Genomic DNA, 12,781 nt, shown 5'->3' on the forward strand with positions numbered 1-12,781 from the left:
CTTAAAATAATAATAATAATAATTGGTTTATGTGTTGTTTTTTTACAGGTTGCAGAAATTTTATTCCAAACTGCCCAAAATGCAGGGATCAATTTTGATACTGTGTGTGGAGTACCTTATACAGCTTTACCATTGGCCACGGTTATCTGTTCAACCAACCAAATTCCAATGCTTATTAGAAGGAAGGAAACAAAGGATTATGGTAAAGTAAAAATAGTATAAGCTTTAAGTTGATATGTAACCTGATACTTTTACAATTTGTTCTTCTAGGCACTGATGTTCATAGTCACCTTGAATATTCTTCATAGGGCCTTTAAGTTGTTATGGCCTGTGGAATTTGTTAACTGTTGTTATAAATCACCTCCCTTTCCTTTAGAGTCTAGGGGTGAAATGCTTTGTATTAATTAGGCAATGAAAAAAAGTGCTTTTTTTGTGCACCAAATTTATGAAACCCAACATTTGTACCAGCGCTTCCCTCATCAGAAGAATGTTCTAAGAGCGCTTACTTTCCAAGTGTATTTATATTTAAACTGCATGAATAAAATTAATCTCTTAAAGCAATGTAAGGGAATTCCCTGGTGGTCCAGTGGTTAGGACTCTGCACTTCCACTGCAGGGGGCCCAGGTTCGATCCCTGGTTGGGGAAATAAGATCCCACAAGCCGTCCAGGGTGGCAAAAAAAAAAAAAAGGCAATGTAAATGCCACATGAAATTCTAAATGGAGTTTTTTTATGGGTTCATGGCAGTAGGTTATCAGGTGGGTGTTTTAAACATGGGCTGCTTTAATACTAAATCAATCTAAAAGTATTGGAACTGACTTCATATTTGACGACCTTAAAAATTAATGATTTTTTCGTGTTGTTTTATGCTGGCGTGATACTGTTTTTGTTACTTATTTTTGAAAAGAGTCCTTTTTACAGGTGTGTTCTAAAATTTTTATGATGAAATCATATGTCTGGGATTTGCATCTAAAATTATGGGGGGAGGGTGGTGTTGGAGTTATAGTTGAAACAAGATTGCCCATGAGTTGTTAAGTGGTGAGGTGCTGTATTTGTGGAGGTTTGTTATACTATTTTGTCTAGTTTTGTTTGAAATTCTCCATTATAAAAAAATTAGACAAATATTTTTGCCACTTAGTTTCATAGTGTTTATCTATATGAATCCTTGCCATAAGACTACTGTTTCTATTTCCTTATTATGTATCTTCAAAAATATTTCTTAGAATAAGATCATTAATTTTAAAATATACCTATAAGTACTCACAGTCTTATGTTCTCGTCTAAGGTGATTCAGTTAAACTTGCCAATTCTGCAAGAGAAGGAAAGGAGCTGGGGAAAGGGCAAAGACAGTACCTGTGGAAAGTTCAGAAAGTAGGCAAAATGCCCACTATATCTATTCTGTTTCAAAATAAGATAAATTTGGTAGTGGAAAATATAAAAATGAATCTCTAAACCATGAGTCTGTGTCGTCTACAGCCTGAGTATTTACAGTTTGCAGATTATCTGAAAATAGTCTGCGGTAGGGGTGGAGTGGGGAAGTGTGTTTAGTCACATTACATTACATAGCTCATAACGCTGTGGTGATTGACCTCAATGGTTGTCGAATATTTTCCCTCCTGCATTTATGTGCTCAGAAGGCCAGTTGTCTGGCTGATCTTGAATAAATAAATTGTTAATGGAAAAAGGAACGATTTCATTGATGATATTGGGCTATTCTTTATTTCATAACTTTCAATGACCTAGGTGATCTTGCCTTAATAAAACCTGTATTTGAAATTTTGATCATAAACACATTAAATGATGTTTTACACTGTTAAATAATTTGCTAGTTTTACTAAAAATGTTCTGTATATGTAACTTTGACAATTTTGAAATACATAGGCACTGAACAAAACAGTAATTGTGGCACATTGAAGATTCATTAGGAATTTTAAAAATAAAGTAGTTCCAAAGTAGATGATCAGAAAATATAATTTAGATTATCCCCCTCTTCATGAATACATGCCAAATTTATACTGCAATATACATCTTGAGTTGGCTGAAATATATAACTTTAAAACAGAGTCAATGTAATTTTTTCTTTTCTAGGTACTAAGCGTCTTGTAGAAGGAGCTATTAATCCAGGAGAAACCTGTTTGATCATTGAAGATGTTGTCACCAGTGGATCCAGTGTTTTGGAAACTGTTGAGGTTCTTCAGAAGGAGGGCTTGAAGGTCACTGATGCCATAGTGCTGCTGGACAGAGAGCAAGGAGGAAAGGACAATTTGCAGGCGCATGGGATTCGTCTCCACTCAGTGTATACATTGTCCAAAATGCTGGAGATTCTTGAGCAACAGAAAAAAATTGATGCTGAGATGGTCGAGAGAGTGAAGAGATTTATTCAGGAGAATGTTTTTGTGGCAGCTAATCATAATGGTTCTCTCCCTTCTGTAAAGAAAGGACCCAAAGAACTAAGCTTTGGTGCACGTGCAGAGCTGCCTGGGATCCACCCAGTTGCATCAAAGCTTCTCAGGCTTATGCAAAAGAAGGAAACCAATCTGTGCCTGTCTGCTGATATTTCAGAGTCCAGAGAGCTGTTGCAGCTAGCAGATGCTTTAGGACCCAGAATCTGCATGCTCAAGACTCATGTAGATATTTTGAATGATTTTACTCTGGATGTAATGAAGGAGTTAACCATTCTGGCAAAACGCCATGAGTTTCTAATATTTGAAGACCGGAAATTTGCAGATATAGGAAACACAGTAAAAAAGCAGTATGAAGGTAAGTATTATTCAGGAACCAACAAGAATCACAAATCCAGCTTAAACTGGCTGAAGGAAATGTATTGGCTCACATGACAAAGTCCAGCTGTAAAAAAGCCTGTCAAGCATGGTTGGCTCTAAGAGCTCAAGTGATGTCTTTTGGCCTTGCTTTCTCTCCAAGTCTCAGCTCTGCTTTCTTCTCTCTTGACTTCTTTCTCAGGTAAGCACACTCCTCATACCTGCCCCAGACCAATCACTCAGACCTGGGGTATAGAATACCTTTGTTAGCTCACCTGGGTAAATATACCCTGCTCCTGGTGATGTGAGGCTATTTAAAAAAAATTTTTATTGCAGTATAGTTGCTTTACAATGTTGCGTTAGTTTCTGTTGTACAGCAAAGTGAATCAGCTATATGTATACATATATCCCCTCTTTTTTTGGATTTCCTTCTCATTTAGGTCACCACAGAGCATTGAGTAGAGTTCCCTGAGTTAAACAGTAGGTTCTCATTAGTTATCTGTCATAGTATCAACAGTGTATATATGTCAATCCCCACCTCCCGATTCATCCCCCCTGCAACTTGGTGTCCATACGTTTGTTGTCTACGTCTGTCTCTATTTCTGCTTTGCAAATAAGATCATCTATACCATTTTTCTAGATTCCACATATATACGTTAATATACAATATTTGTTTTTCTCTTATATGACAGTCTCTAGGTCCATCCAAATCTCTACAAATGACCCAATTTTGTTCCTTTTTATGGCTGAGTAATATTCCATTGTATATATGTACCACATCTTCTTTATCCATTCTTCTGTTGATGGACATTTAGGTTGCTTCCATGTCCTGGCTATTGTAAATAGTGCTGCAGTGAACATTGGGGTGCATGTGTCTTTTTGAATTATGGTATCCTCTGGCAATATGCCCAGTAGTTGGATTGTGGGTCACATGGTAGTCCTAGTTTTAGTTTTTTAAGGAACCTCCATACTGTTCTCCATATTGGCTGTATTAATTTACATTCCCACCAACAATGCAAGAGGGATCCCTTTCCTCCACACCCTCTCCAGCATTTATTGTTTGTAGATATTTTAATGATGGCCATTCTGACCCGTGTGAGGTGATACCTCATTGTAGTTTTGATTTGCATTTCTCTAATAATTAGTGATGTTGAGCATCTTCTCATGTGTTTCTTGGCCATCTGTATGTCTTCTTTGGAGAAATGTCTGTTAAGGTCTTCTGCCCATTTTTTGATTGGGTTGTTTTTTGATATTGAGCTGCATGAGCTGTTTGTATATTTTGGAGATTAATCCTTTGTCAGTTGCTTCGTTTGCAAATATTTTCTCCCATTCTGTGGGTTGTCTTTTTGTCTTGTTTATGGTCTCCTTTGCTGTGCAAAAACTTTTGAGTTTAATTAGGTTCCATTTGTTTATTTTTGTTTTTATTTTCATTACTTTAGGAGGGAAGTCAAAAAAGATCTTGCTGCGATTTATGTCAAAGTGTTCTGCCTGTGTTTTCCTCTTAGAGTTTTATAGTGTCTGGCCTTACATTCAGGTCTTTAATCCATTTTGAGTTTATTTTTCTGTATGGTGTTAGGGAGTGTTCTAATTTCATTCTTTAAAATGTAGCTGTCGAGTTTTTCCAGCACCACTTGTTGAAGAGGCTGTCATTTCTCCATTGCATATTCTTGCCTCCTTTGTCATAGATTAGTTGACCATAGGTGTGTGTTTATCTCTGGGCTTTCTATCCTGTTCCATTGGTCTATATTTCTGTTTTTATGCCAATACCATACTGTCTTGATTACTGAAGCTTTGTATTATAGTCTGAAGTCAGGGAGCGTGATTCCTCCAGCTCTGTTTTTCTTTCTCAAGATTGCTTTAGCTATTCAGGGTCTTTTGTGTTTCCATACAAAATGCAAAATTTTCTGTTCTAGTTCTGTGAAAAATGCCATTGGTAATTTGATAGGGATTGCATTGAATATGTAGATTGCTTTGGGTAGTATAGTCATTTTCACAATATTGATTCTTCCAATCCAAGAACATGGTGTATCTCTCCATCTGTTTTTGTTGTCTTGATTGCTTTCATTAGTATCTTATAGTTTTTTGAACACAGGTCTTTTGCCTCCTTAGGTTTATTCCTAGGTATTTTATTCTTTTTGTTGCAGTGGTAAATGGGATTGTTTCCTTAATTTCTCTTTCTGATCTTTCATTGTTAGTGTATAGGAATGCAAGAGGTTTCTGTGTATTAATTTTGTATCCGGCAACTTTACTAAATTCATTGATTAGCTCTAGTAGTTTTCTGGTGGCATCTTTAGGATTTTCTATGTATAGTATCATGTCATCTGCAAACAGTGTTTTATTTCTTCTTTTCCAATTTGGATTCCTTTTATTTCTTTTTCTTCTCTGATTGCCATAGCTAGGACTTCCAAAACTGTTGAATAGTGGCAAGAGTGGACACCCTTGTCTTGTTCCTGATCTTAGATGAAATGCTTTCAGTTTTTCATCATTGAGAATGATGTTTGCTGTGGGTTTGTCATATATGGCCTTTATTATGTTGAGGTAGGTTCCCTCTATGCCCACTTTCTGGAGAGTTTTTATCATAAATGTTGAAAGCTTTTTCTGCATCAATTGAGACGATTATGTGGCTTTTATTCTTCAGTTGTTAATATGGTGTATCACATTGATTGATTTGCGTATATTAAAGAATCCTTGCATCCCTGGGATAAATCCCACTTGATCATGGTGTATGATCCTTTTAATGTGTTGGATTCGGTTTGCTAGCATTTTGTTATGGATTTTTGCGTCTATGTTCATCAGTGATATTGGCCTGTGATTTTCTTTTTTTGTGATATCTTTGTCTGGTTTTGGTATCAGGGTGATGGTGGCCTCGTACAGTGAGTTTGGGAGTGTTCCTCCCTCTGCAGTTTTTTGGAAGAATTTGAGAAGGATAGGTGTTAGCTCTTCTCTAAATGTTTGCTAGAATTTGCCTGTGAAGCCATCTGGTCCTGGACTTTTGTTTGTTGGAAGATTTTTATTCACAGTTTCAATTTCATTACTTGTGATTGGTGTGTTCATATTTTCTATTTCTTCCTGGTTCAGTCTTAGAAGGTGGTACTTTTCTAAGAATTTGTCCATTTCTTCCAGGTTGTCCATTTTATTGCCATATAGTTGCTTGTAGTAATCTCTTATGATCCTTTGTATTTCTGCAGTGTCAGTTATAACTTCTTTTGCATTTCTAATTTTATTGATTTGAGTCTTCTCCCTTTATTTCTTGATGAGTCTGGCTAAAGGTTTATCAATTTTGTTTATCTTCTCAAAGTGTACCAGCTTTTAGTTTTATTGATCTCTGCTATTGTTTTCTTTGTTTCTATTTATTTCTGCTCTGATCTTTATGATTTCTTTCCTTCTACTAACTTTGGGGGTTTTTTGTTGTTCTTCTTTCTCTAGTTGCTTTATGTATAAGGTTGTTTATTTGAGATTTTTCTTGTTTCTTGAGGTAGGATTGTATTGCGGTAAACTTTCCTTTTAGAACTGCTTTTGTTGCATCCCATAGGTTTTGGGTCGTCATGTTTTCTTTATCATTTGTTTCTAGGTATTTTTTTATTTCTTCAGTGATCTCTTGGTTATTTAGTAGCATATTGCTTAGCCTCCATGTGTTTGTGTTTTTTACAGTTTGTTTCCTGTAATTGCTTTCTAATCTCATAGTGTTGTGGTTGGAAAGTTGCTTGATACGATTTCAATTTCTTAAATTTACTGAGGCTTGATCTGTGTCCCAAGATGTGCTCTATCCTGGAGAATGTTCGTGTGCACTTGAGAAGAAAGTATATTCTGCTGCTTTTCGATGGAATGTCCTGTAAATATCGATTAAGTGTATCTGGTCTAATGTGTCATTTAAGGCTTTTGTTTCCTTATTAGTTTTCTGTCTGGATGATCTGTCCATTGGTGTAAGTGGGGTGTTAAATTCCCCCACTATTTGTGTTAATGTCGATTTCCCCTTTCACAGCTGTGAGCATTTGCCTTATGTATTGAGGTGCTCCTGCGTTGGGTGCATAAATGTTTACAGTTGTTATGTCTTCGTCTTCTAGGGTTGATCCCTTGATCATTGTGAGGCTATTTATGTAAACTTCTTGAACCCCAAGGTATAGTTAGGGGTAATTTCCCTAAAGAAAATGGCTGTGCTTATGCCAGAAGAAAGGGACATGGGTTCTAGGCAGGCAAAGATGACAGATGTTGGCCCTGCAGAACACAATGAGTTCTGAATAATCAAAGAATGAAAATTGCAGATATAGGAAACAAGGAAAAGGTAGTATAAAGTAAGATTTATTTTTAGCAGAAAAAGATCTGTTGATATGCATCCTTTTAAAAAAATTTTGTTAAATAGGAGCTCAAGGTAGAGCATACATTAGTTTTAAAAGACTGCTTAATTCTTTACCAACTCTTTACCCATTCTTCTATGCAACTTTCTGTTATATTGGGTATATCTCTTTTTTCACTTACCCTTACAACAGACATTTTATGTTATTTAACATAAAATAACCACATCTTTTGAGATAACAATTTTTATTTAAGTAATACATACATATTCTTAAGCTATTTCTTTAGGAGAGATTTGTCTTTAATGACTTTCTTCATGTGCTAAAGATACTGACTGTTGGGACTTCCCTGGTGGTCCAGTGGTTAAGACTCTGCACTCCCAATGCTTGGGGCCCAGGTTCAATCCCTGGTCAGGGAATTAGATCCCGCATGCTGCAACTAAGAGCCCACATGCCGCAAGTAAGACCTGGCGCAGCCAAATCAATAAATAAGTACTTTTTTAAAAAAAGATTGACTGTTGAAAGACTTATACAAACTTTCTACAAGTTTGCATATATGTTGTTTTTTCAAAAATCTACTTGGTTTTACTGTTGTCTGCTTTTAAAATGAATACAATTTTCTGTTGAAATTTGAAGAGCTAAAGAGACCTAAGGAACAAGTAGATTTGAGAGATGGTAAAGTTTCTGAGAGATCCCTACAGAATGAAAATTGGTCATCTTCAGAGGAATTTCAGTTGATATCTTCCACTCAACAAACAACCTGTCTTCACTGGACCCTTTCCAGTTGCATAAATCTTATTGGTAGTCACAAGTGTCAGCCTGCAAGGAAAAACAGTCATATCAGTTTTGCTAGTAAACTAAGTGTAGAGCTTATAAGATTTTTTTCTTCTTGTGATTTCTCAACTAGCTAACCAGGTGGACAGATAAATTTTTCACAAGTAGGTCCATTGATAATCACTAAAATTCTTGAAGTGTTTCGCTATTTCATTAACATGTTACTAGGAGATTATTTCCATATTGTAGTTTGTTGTTTGGGTAAAAAAGTTAAGGGTTTTTGTTTGGAAATTGATGGATATCTTTTTTCCCCTTTTCATAGGTGGTGTCTTTAAAATAGCTTCTTGGGCAGATCTAGTAAACGCTCATGTGGTTCCAGGCTCAGGAGTTGTGAAAGGCCTGGGAGAAGTAGGCCTGCCCCTGCACCGGGCATGCTTACTCATTGCAGAAATGAGCTCTGCTGGCTCCTTGGCCACTGGGAGCTACACTGAAGCAGCGGTAAGTGACAGAGGAGAGAGATTGGGGCAACAGAACGCCAGGGCTGTGACACTAGATGTTACAGGGGAAGAAAGTATCTTAATTTCGGGTCTATGGAATTGCTGTCAAAAACAAAAAAAATCACCTGCTGGTTGTTTGACAGTATATTAATACTAGCTGACTAGAATACCCTGATGGTTAATAGCATTTTATATCTTGCAGTGTACACCAAAGAAATTTGAACTGTACTCTAAGAGAGAAACATTGAAACACAGATATTGAGTCAAATAAACATATGTCTGTATTTACCTGGTCTTTAAGATAGAGGAGTTTTTTCCCTTTCACCATGAATTGAAATTGAATAGCTTTTTCCCAGATATGCAGTTTCTTGGAATCTCCCGAGTCACACGGAGATGCACATTCTCATGACAGCAGCCCACATGAAGCAGCTTACCTTTTCAGTCTTTGATATTGATTGGCATTGTATGGGAGAGCTCTTAACTAGAGTCCAGACACATTGTTTCCTTTAGTAACTCCCCATTATTAAAAATCCTTATAATACCATACATGTTAGTACCCAGCTCCAACCCCCTGCATGCCAGAAAAAAATGAGAGATGGATAATCATCTAGTTATAAAGCTCCTCTCCACATTCTTCTCTGGGCAAGTTACATAGTCGGATAGTCACCTAGAAAGATGGATGGATTATCTTTGCAGATATTTTAAAGACTATTACTTTTTAAAGTAACAGGAATTTTTATGTTAATAAAATTTTAATTTTTACATGAGAATTTATTTTTCATATTTCAAAGCCCGTGGAACTGTGAAGAATTCACATGGCCCTAGGGCCACGTTTTTGTTTTTTTTTTTTTTTTTTTTAAATAAATTTATTTATTTATTTTTGGCTGTGTTGGGTCTTCGTTTCTGTGCGAGGGCTTTCTCCAGTTGCAGAGAGCGGAGGCCACTCTTCATCGCGGTGCGCGGACCTCTCACTGTCAACGGCCTCTCCCGTTGTGGAGCACAGGCTCCAGACGCGCAGGCTCAGTAGTTGTGGCTCACGGGCTTAGTTGCTCCGCGGCATGTGGGATCTTCCCAGACCAGGGCTCGAACCTGTGTCCCCTGCATTGGCAGGCAGATTCTTAACCACTGCGCCACCAGGGAAGCCCTAGGGCCACGTTTTAACACCATCCCTGAATTGACCATAAATGTCTATGATTTCCCAACTCTCGTAGCAGAGGGTCCATGAGTCAGTGCTAATATTTGGCATTCTGGATCTGGCTCAAGGACAATACATTGATTTTTGGTTGGTGGTAGTACTTAGTGGCAAGAATGGAACAGTCTGGGCCTCAGGGAAGAGCCAAATTAGAAAGTCAGGCAGACCTTCTAGGGAAACTTCTATGAATGTGAGGTAATGGTAGAGAAATTGTGGAGACAAGTTATTGGCAAATGTTAAAGAAGAGGGAAAGCTGTAGAGGTAAGATTTCTTTAGCTAGCTCTTAACAACATAGCAATTTTTTATGTGGTGGCTGTCCTTGAGTATCTATGTAGATAGGCAGTAAGTCAGTGTGGTTTTATACCATTATAAATGTATTCTAGAGTACTACTTATATCCTTTCTGGAAGCAGGTAGGTCCCCAAGCATTATTACAAATAAGTAACAATGCAGCATCTAGATTTTAGATGCACATAATATAGGATTTTTAGTGTTTTTAGTGTTTGGTTATAGGAGAAGGGGACAGAAGGGGTTGTTTCAGGGTGCTCTTAATGGAGCAAGTATGTAGATTCACATCTAAGATTACCCGTTTTACATGTAATTAGTTTAGTATGAAATGAGGAAATGCATCTATGAAATAAAGTTTCTTACATTCTGTGTGGTTAAGTGCTTTCTTGTAATCTTTTATTACATTCCATTTAGGTGAGAATGGCTGAAGAGCATTCTGAATTTGTGGTTGGTTTTATTTCTGGCTCCCGAGTAAGCATGAAACCAGAATTTCTTCACTTGACTCCAGGAGTTCAGTTAGAAGCAGGAGGTAAGTCTATTCATTGGTAGTGGTTTTTCCAAAATGCTTCTTTACCCAAGTCAGCAAGGACAAAATAAAACCTAGATATGCAAAATAGCTTGCAGTCTAATTATAGGATGAAAATCTAGAAAGCTACTTTTTGTTGAAAAATGCCCAGAAACTGATAATTTTATTGTTCCCAACTGATGTTCCAAATATGCTGCCAAAAAAGGTGTTCTGTGCTCAAGGAGGAATGCTCTAGGTTAAACAAAATCAGACATTTGTTTAGGATTTTGTAGAGCCTTTGATGTGCTAATGTTCATTGTGGCTCTTCAGTGTGGAGATACATGGTTCTGTCATGTCATCCAAACTTACCTGAACACGTTAACACTTTTAGCAGTCTGAGAAATGCAGTTGCAGTGGCTAAAAGAAAAAGAGCAAACTTTCTCAATGATAGTCTCTAGTCAGTGAAGGAGTTATCTAGGTTATTAAATGTCCTTTTGGGGTTCAAAGTTGTTTTGTTTTGTTTTTTTACTTTTTTAAATAGAAATATAGTTGATTTACAATGTTGTGTTCATTTCTGCTGTGCAGAGAAGTGGTTAAGTTATATATATATATACATTTTTAAAGTATTCTTTTCCATTATGGTTTACCACAGAATATTAAATATAGTTCCCTGTGCTATACAGTAGGCCCTTGTTGTTTATCCACTCTGTATATAATAGATTGCATCTGCTAACCCCAAACTCCCACTCCATCCCTCTCCCACCCCACATCCCACTTGGCAACCACAAGTCTGTTCTCTGTGTCAGTGGGTCTGTTTCTGTTTCATGGATATATTCATTTGTGTCATATTTTAGATTCCACATATAAGTGGTATCACAGGGTATTTGTCTTTCTGACTTCACGTAGTATGACAATGCCTAGGCCTATCCATGTTGCTGCAGATGACATTATTTTGTTCTTTTTTATGGCTGAGTAGTATTTGTGTGTGTGTGTGTGTGTGTGTGTGTGTGTGTGTGAGAGAGAGAGAGAGAGACTTTATCCATTTGTCTGTTGATGGCCATTTAGTTTGTTTCCATGTCTTGGCTATTGTGAATAGTGCCTCTGTGAACATAGGGGTGCATGTATCTTTTTGAATTATAGCTTTGTCCAGATATGTGCCCAGGAGTGGGATTGCTGGATCATATGGCAACTATATTTTTAATTTTCTGAGGAACCTCCTTAGTGTTCTCCATAATGGCTACCCCAACGTACATTCCCACCAACAGTGTAGTTAGGTTTCCTTTTGTCCACACCCTCTCCAGCATTGTTATTTGTAGACTTCCTAATGATGGCTATTCTGACGTGTGTGAGATGGTACCTCATTGTAGGTTTGATTTGCATTTCTCTAATAATTAGTGATATTGAACATATTTTCATGTGCCTATTGGCCATTTGTATGTCTTCTTTGGAGAAATGTCTATTTAGGTCTCCTGCCCATTTTTTTGATTGGGTTGTTTTTTTTAATTGTTGTTGAGTTGCATGAGCTGTTTGTATATTTTCTGAAATCAAGCCCTTGTCAGTCACATTGTTTGCAAATTTTTTCTCCCGTTCCGTAGTTTGTCTTTTCGTTTTGCTGATTGTCTCCTTTGCTGTGCAAAAGCTTGTTAAGTTTGATTACGTCCCATTTGCTTATTTTTGCTTTTATTCTATTGCCTTGGGACTGACCTAAGAAAACATTAGTATGGTTTGTGTCAGAGAATGTTTTGCCTATGTTCTCTTCTAGGAGTTTTATGGTGTCATGTCATATATTTAAGTCTTTAAGCCATATTGAGTTTATATTTGTGCATGGTGTGAGGGTGTGTTCTAACTTCATTGATTTACATGCGGCTGTCCAGCATTCTCAACACCACTTGCTGCAGAGATTGTCTTTTCTCCATTGTATATTCTCGTCTCCTTTGTCAAGATTGACCATAGGTTTGTAGGTTTATTTCTGGGCTCTCTATTTCTGTTCCATTGATCCATGTCTGTTTTCATGCCAGTTCCACACTGTTTTGATTACTGTAGCTTTGTAGTATTGTCTGAAGTCTGGGAGGTTTATGCCTCCTGCTTTGTTCTTTTCCCTCAGGATTGCTTTGGCAATTCTGGGTCTTTTTTGGTTCCATATAAGTTTTAGGATTATTTGTTCTAGTTCTGTGAAAAATGTCATGGGTAATTTGATAGGGATCACCTTAAATCTGTAGATTGCTTTGGGTAGTATGGCCATTTTAATGATGATATTAATTCTTCTAATCCAAGAGCCTGGGATATCTTTCCATTTCTTTAAATCATCTTCAATTTCCTTTATTAATGTTTTATAGTTCTCAGCATATAAATCTTTCACCTCCTTGGTCAGCTTTATTCCTAAGTTTGTTTGTTTTTTTGTATGATTTTAAAAGGTATTTTTTTTTACATTCCCTTTCTGATATTGTGTTGTTAGTGTAAAGAAATGCAACCCATTT

At 36.9% G+C, this 12,781-nt stretch overlaps 1 protein-coding gene across 1 annotated transcript in view; it reads left to right on the forward strand.

Moving 5' to 3' along the window:
• Positions 1–12,781, forward strand: part of UMPS (uridine monophosphate synthetase) — a 49,426-nt gene that overhangs the window by 13,813 nt on the left and 22,832 nt on the right. Inside the window, exons 2-5 of the mRNA XM_082624864.1 lie at positions 49–202; positions 2,087–2,758; positions 8,146–8,321; positions 10,214–10,328. Of these exons, the coding sequence (XP_082480990.1) occupies positions 49–202; positions 2,087–2,758; positions 8,146–8,321; positions 10,214–10,328 (1,117 nt within the window). The remainder of the gene's footprint in view (positions 1–48; positions 203–2,086; positions 2,759–8,145; positions 8,322–10,213; positions 10,329–12,781) is intronic.

This window comes from Mesoplodon mirus (assembly GCF_964341445.2).
Source record: "Mesoplodon mirus genome assembly, chromosome: 6".
NCBI lineage: Eukaryota > Metazoa > Chordata > Mammalia > Artiodactyla > Ziphiidae > Mesoplodon > Mesoplodon mirus.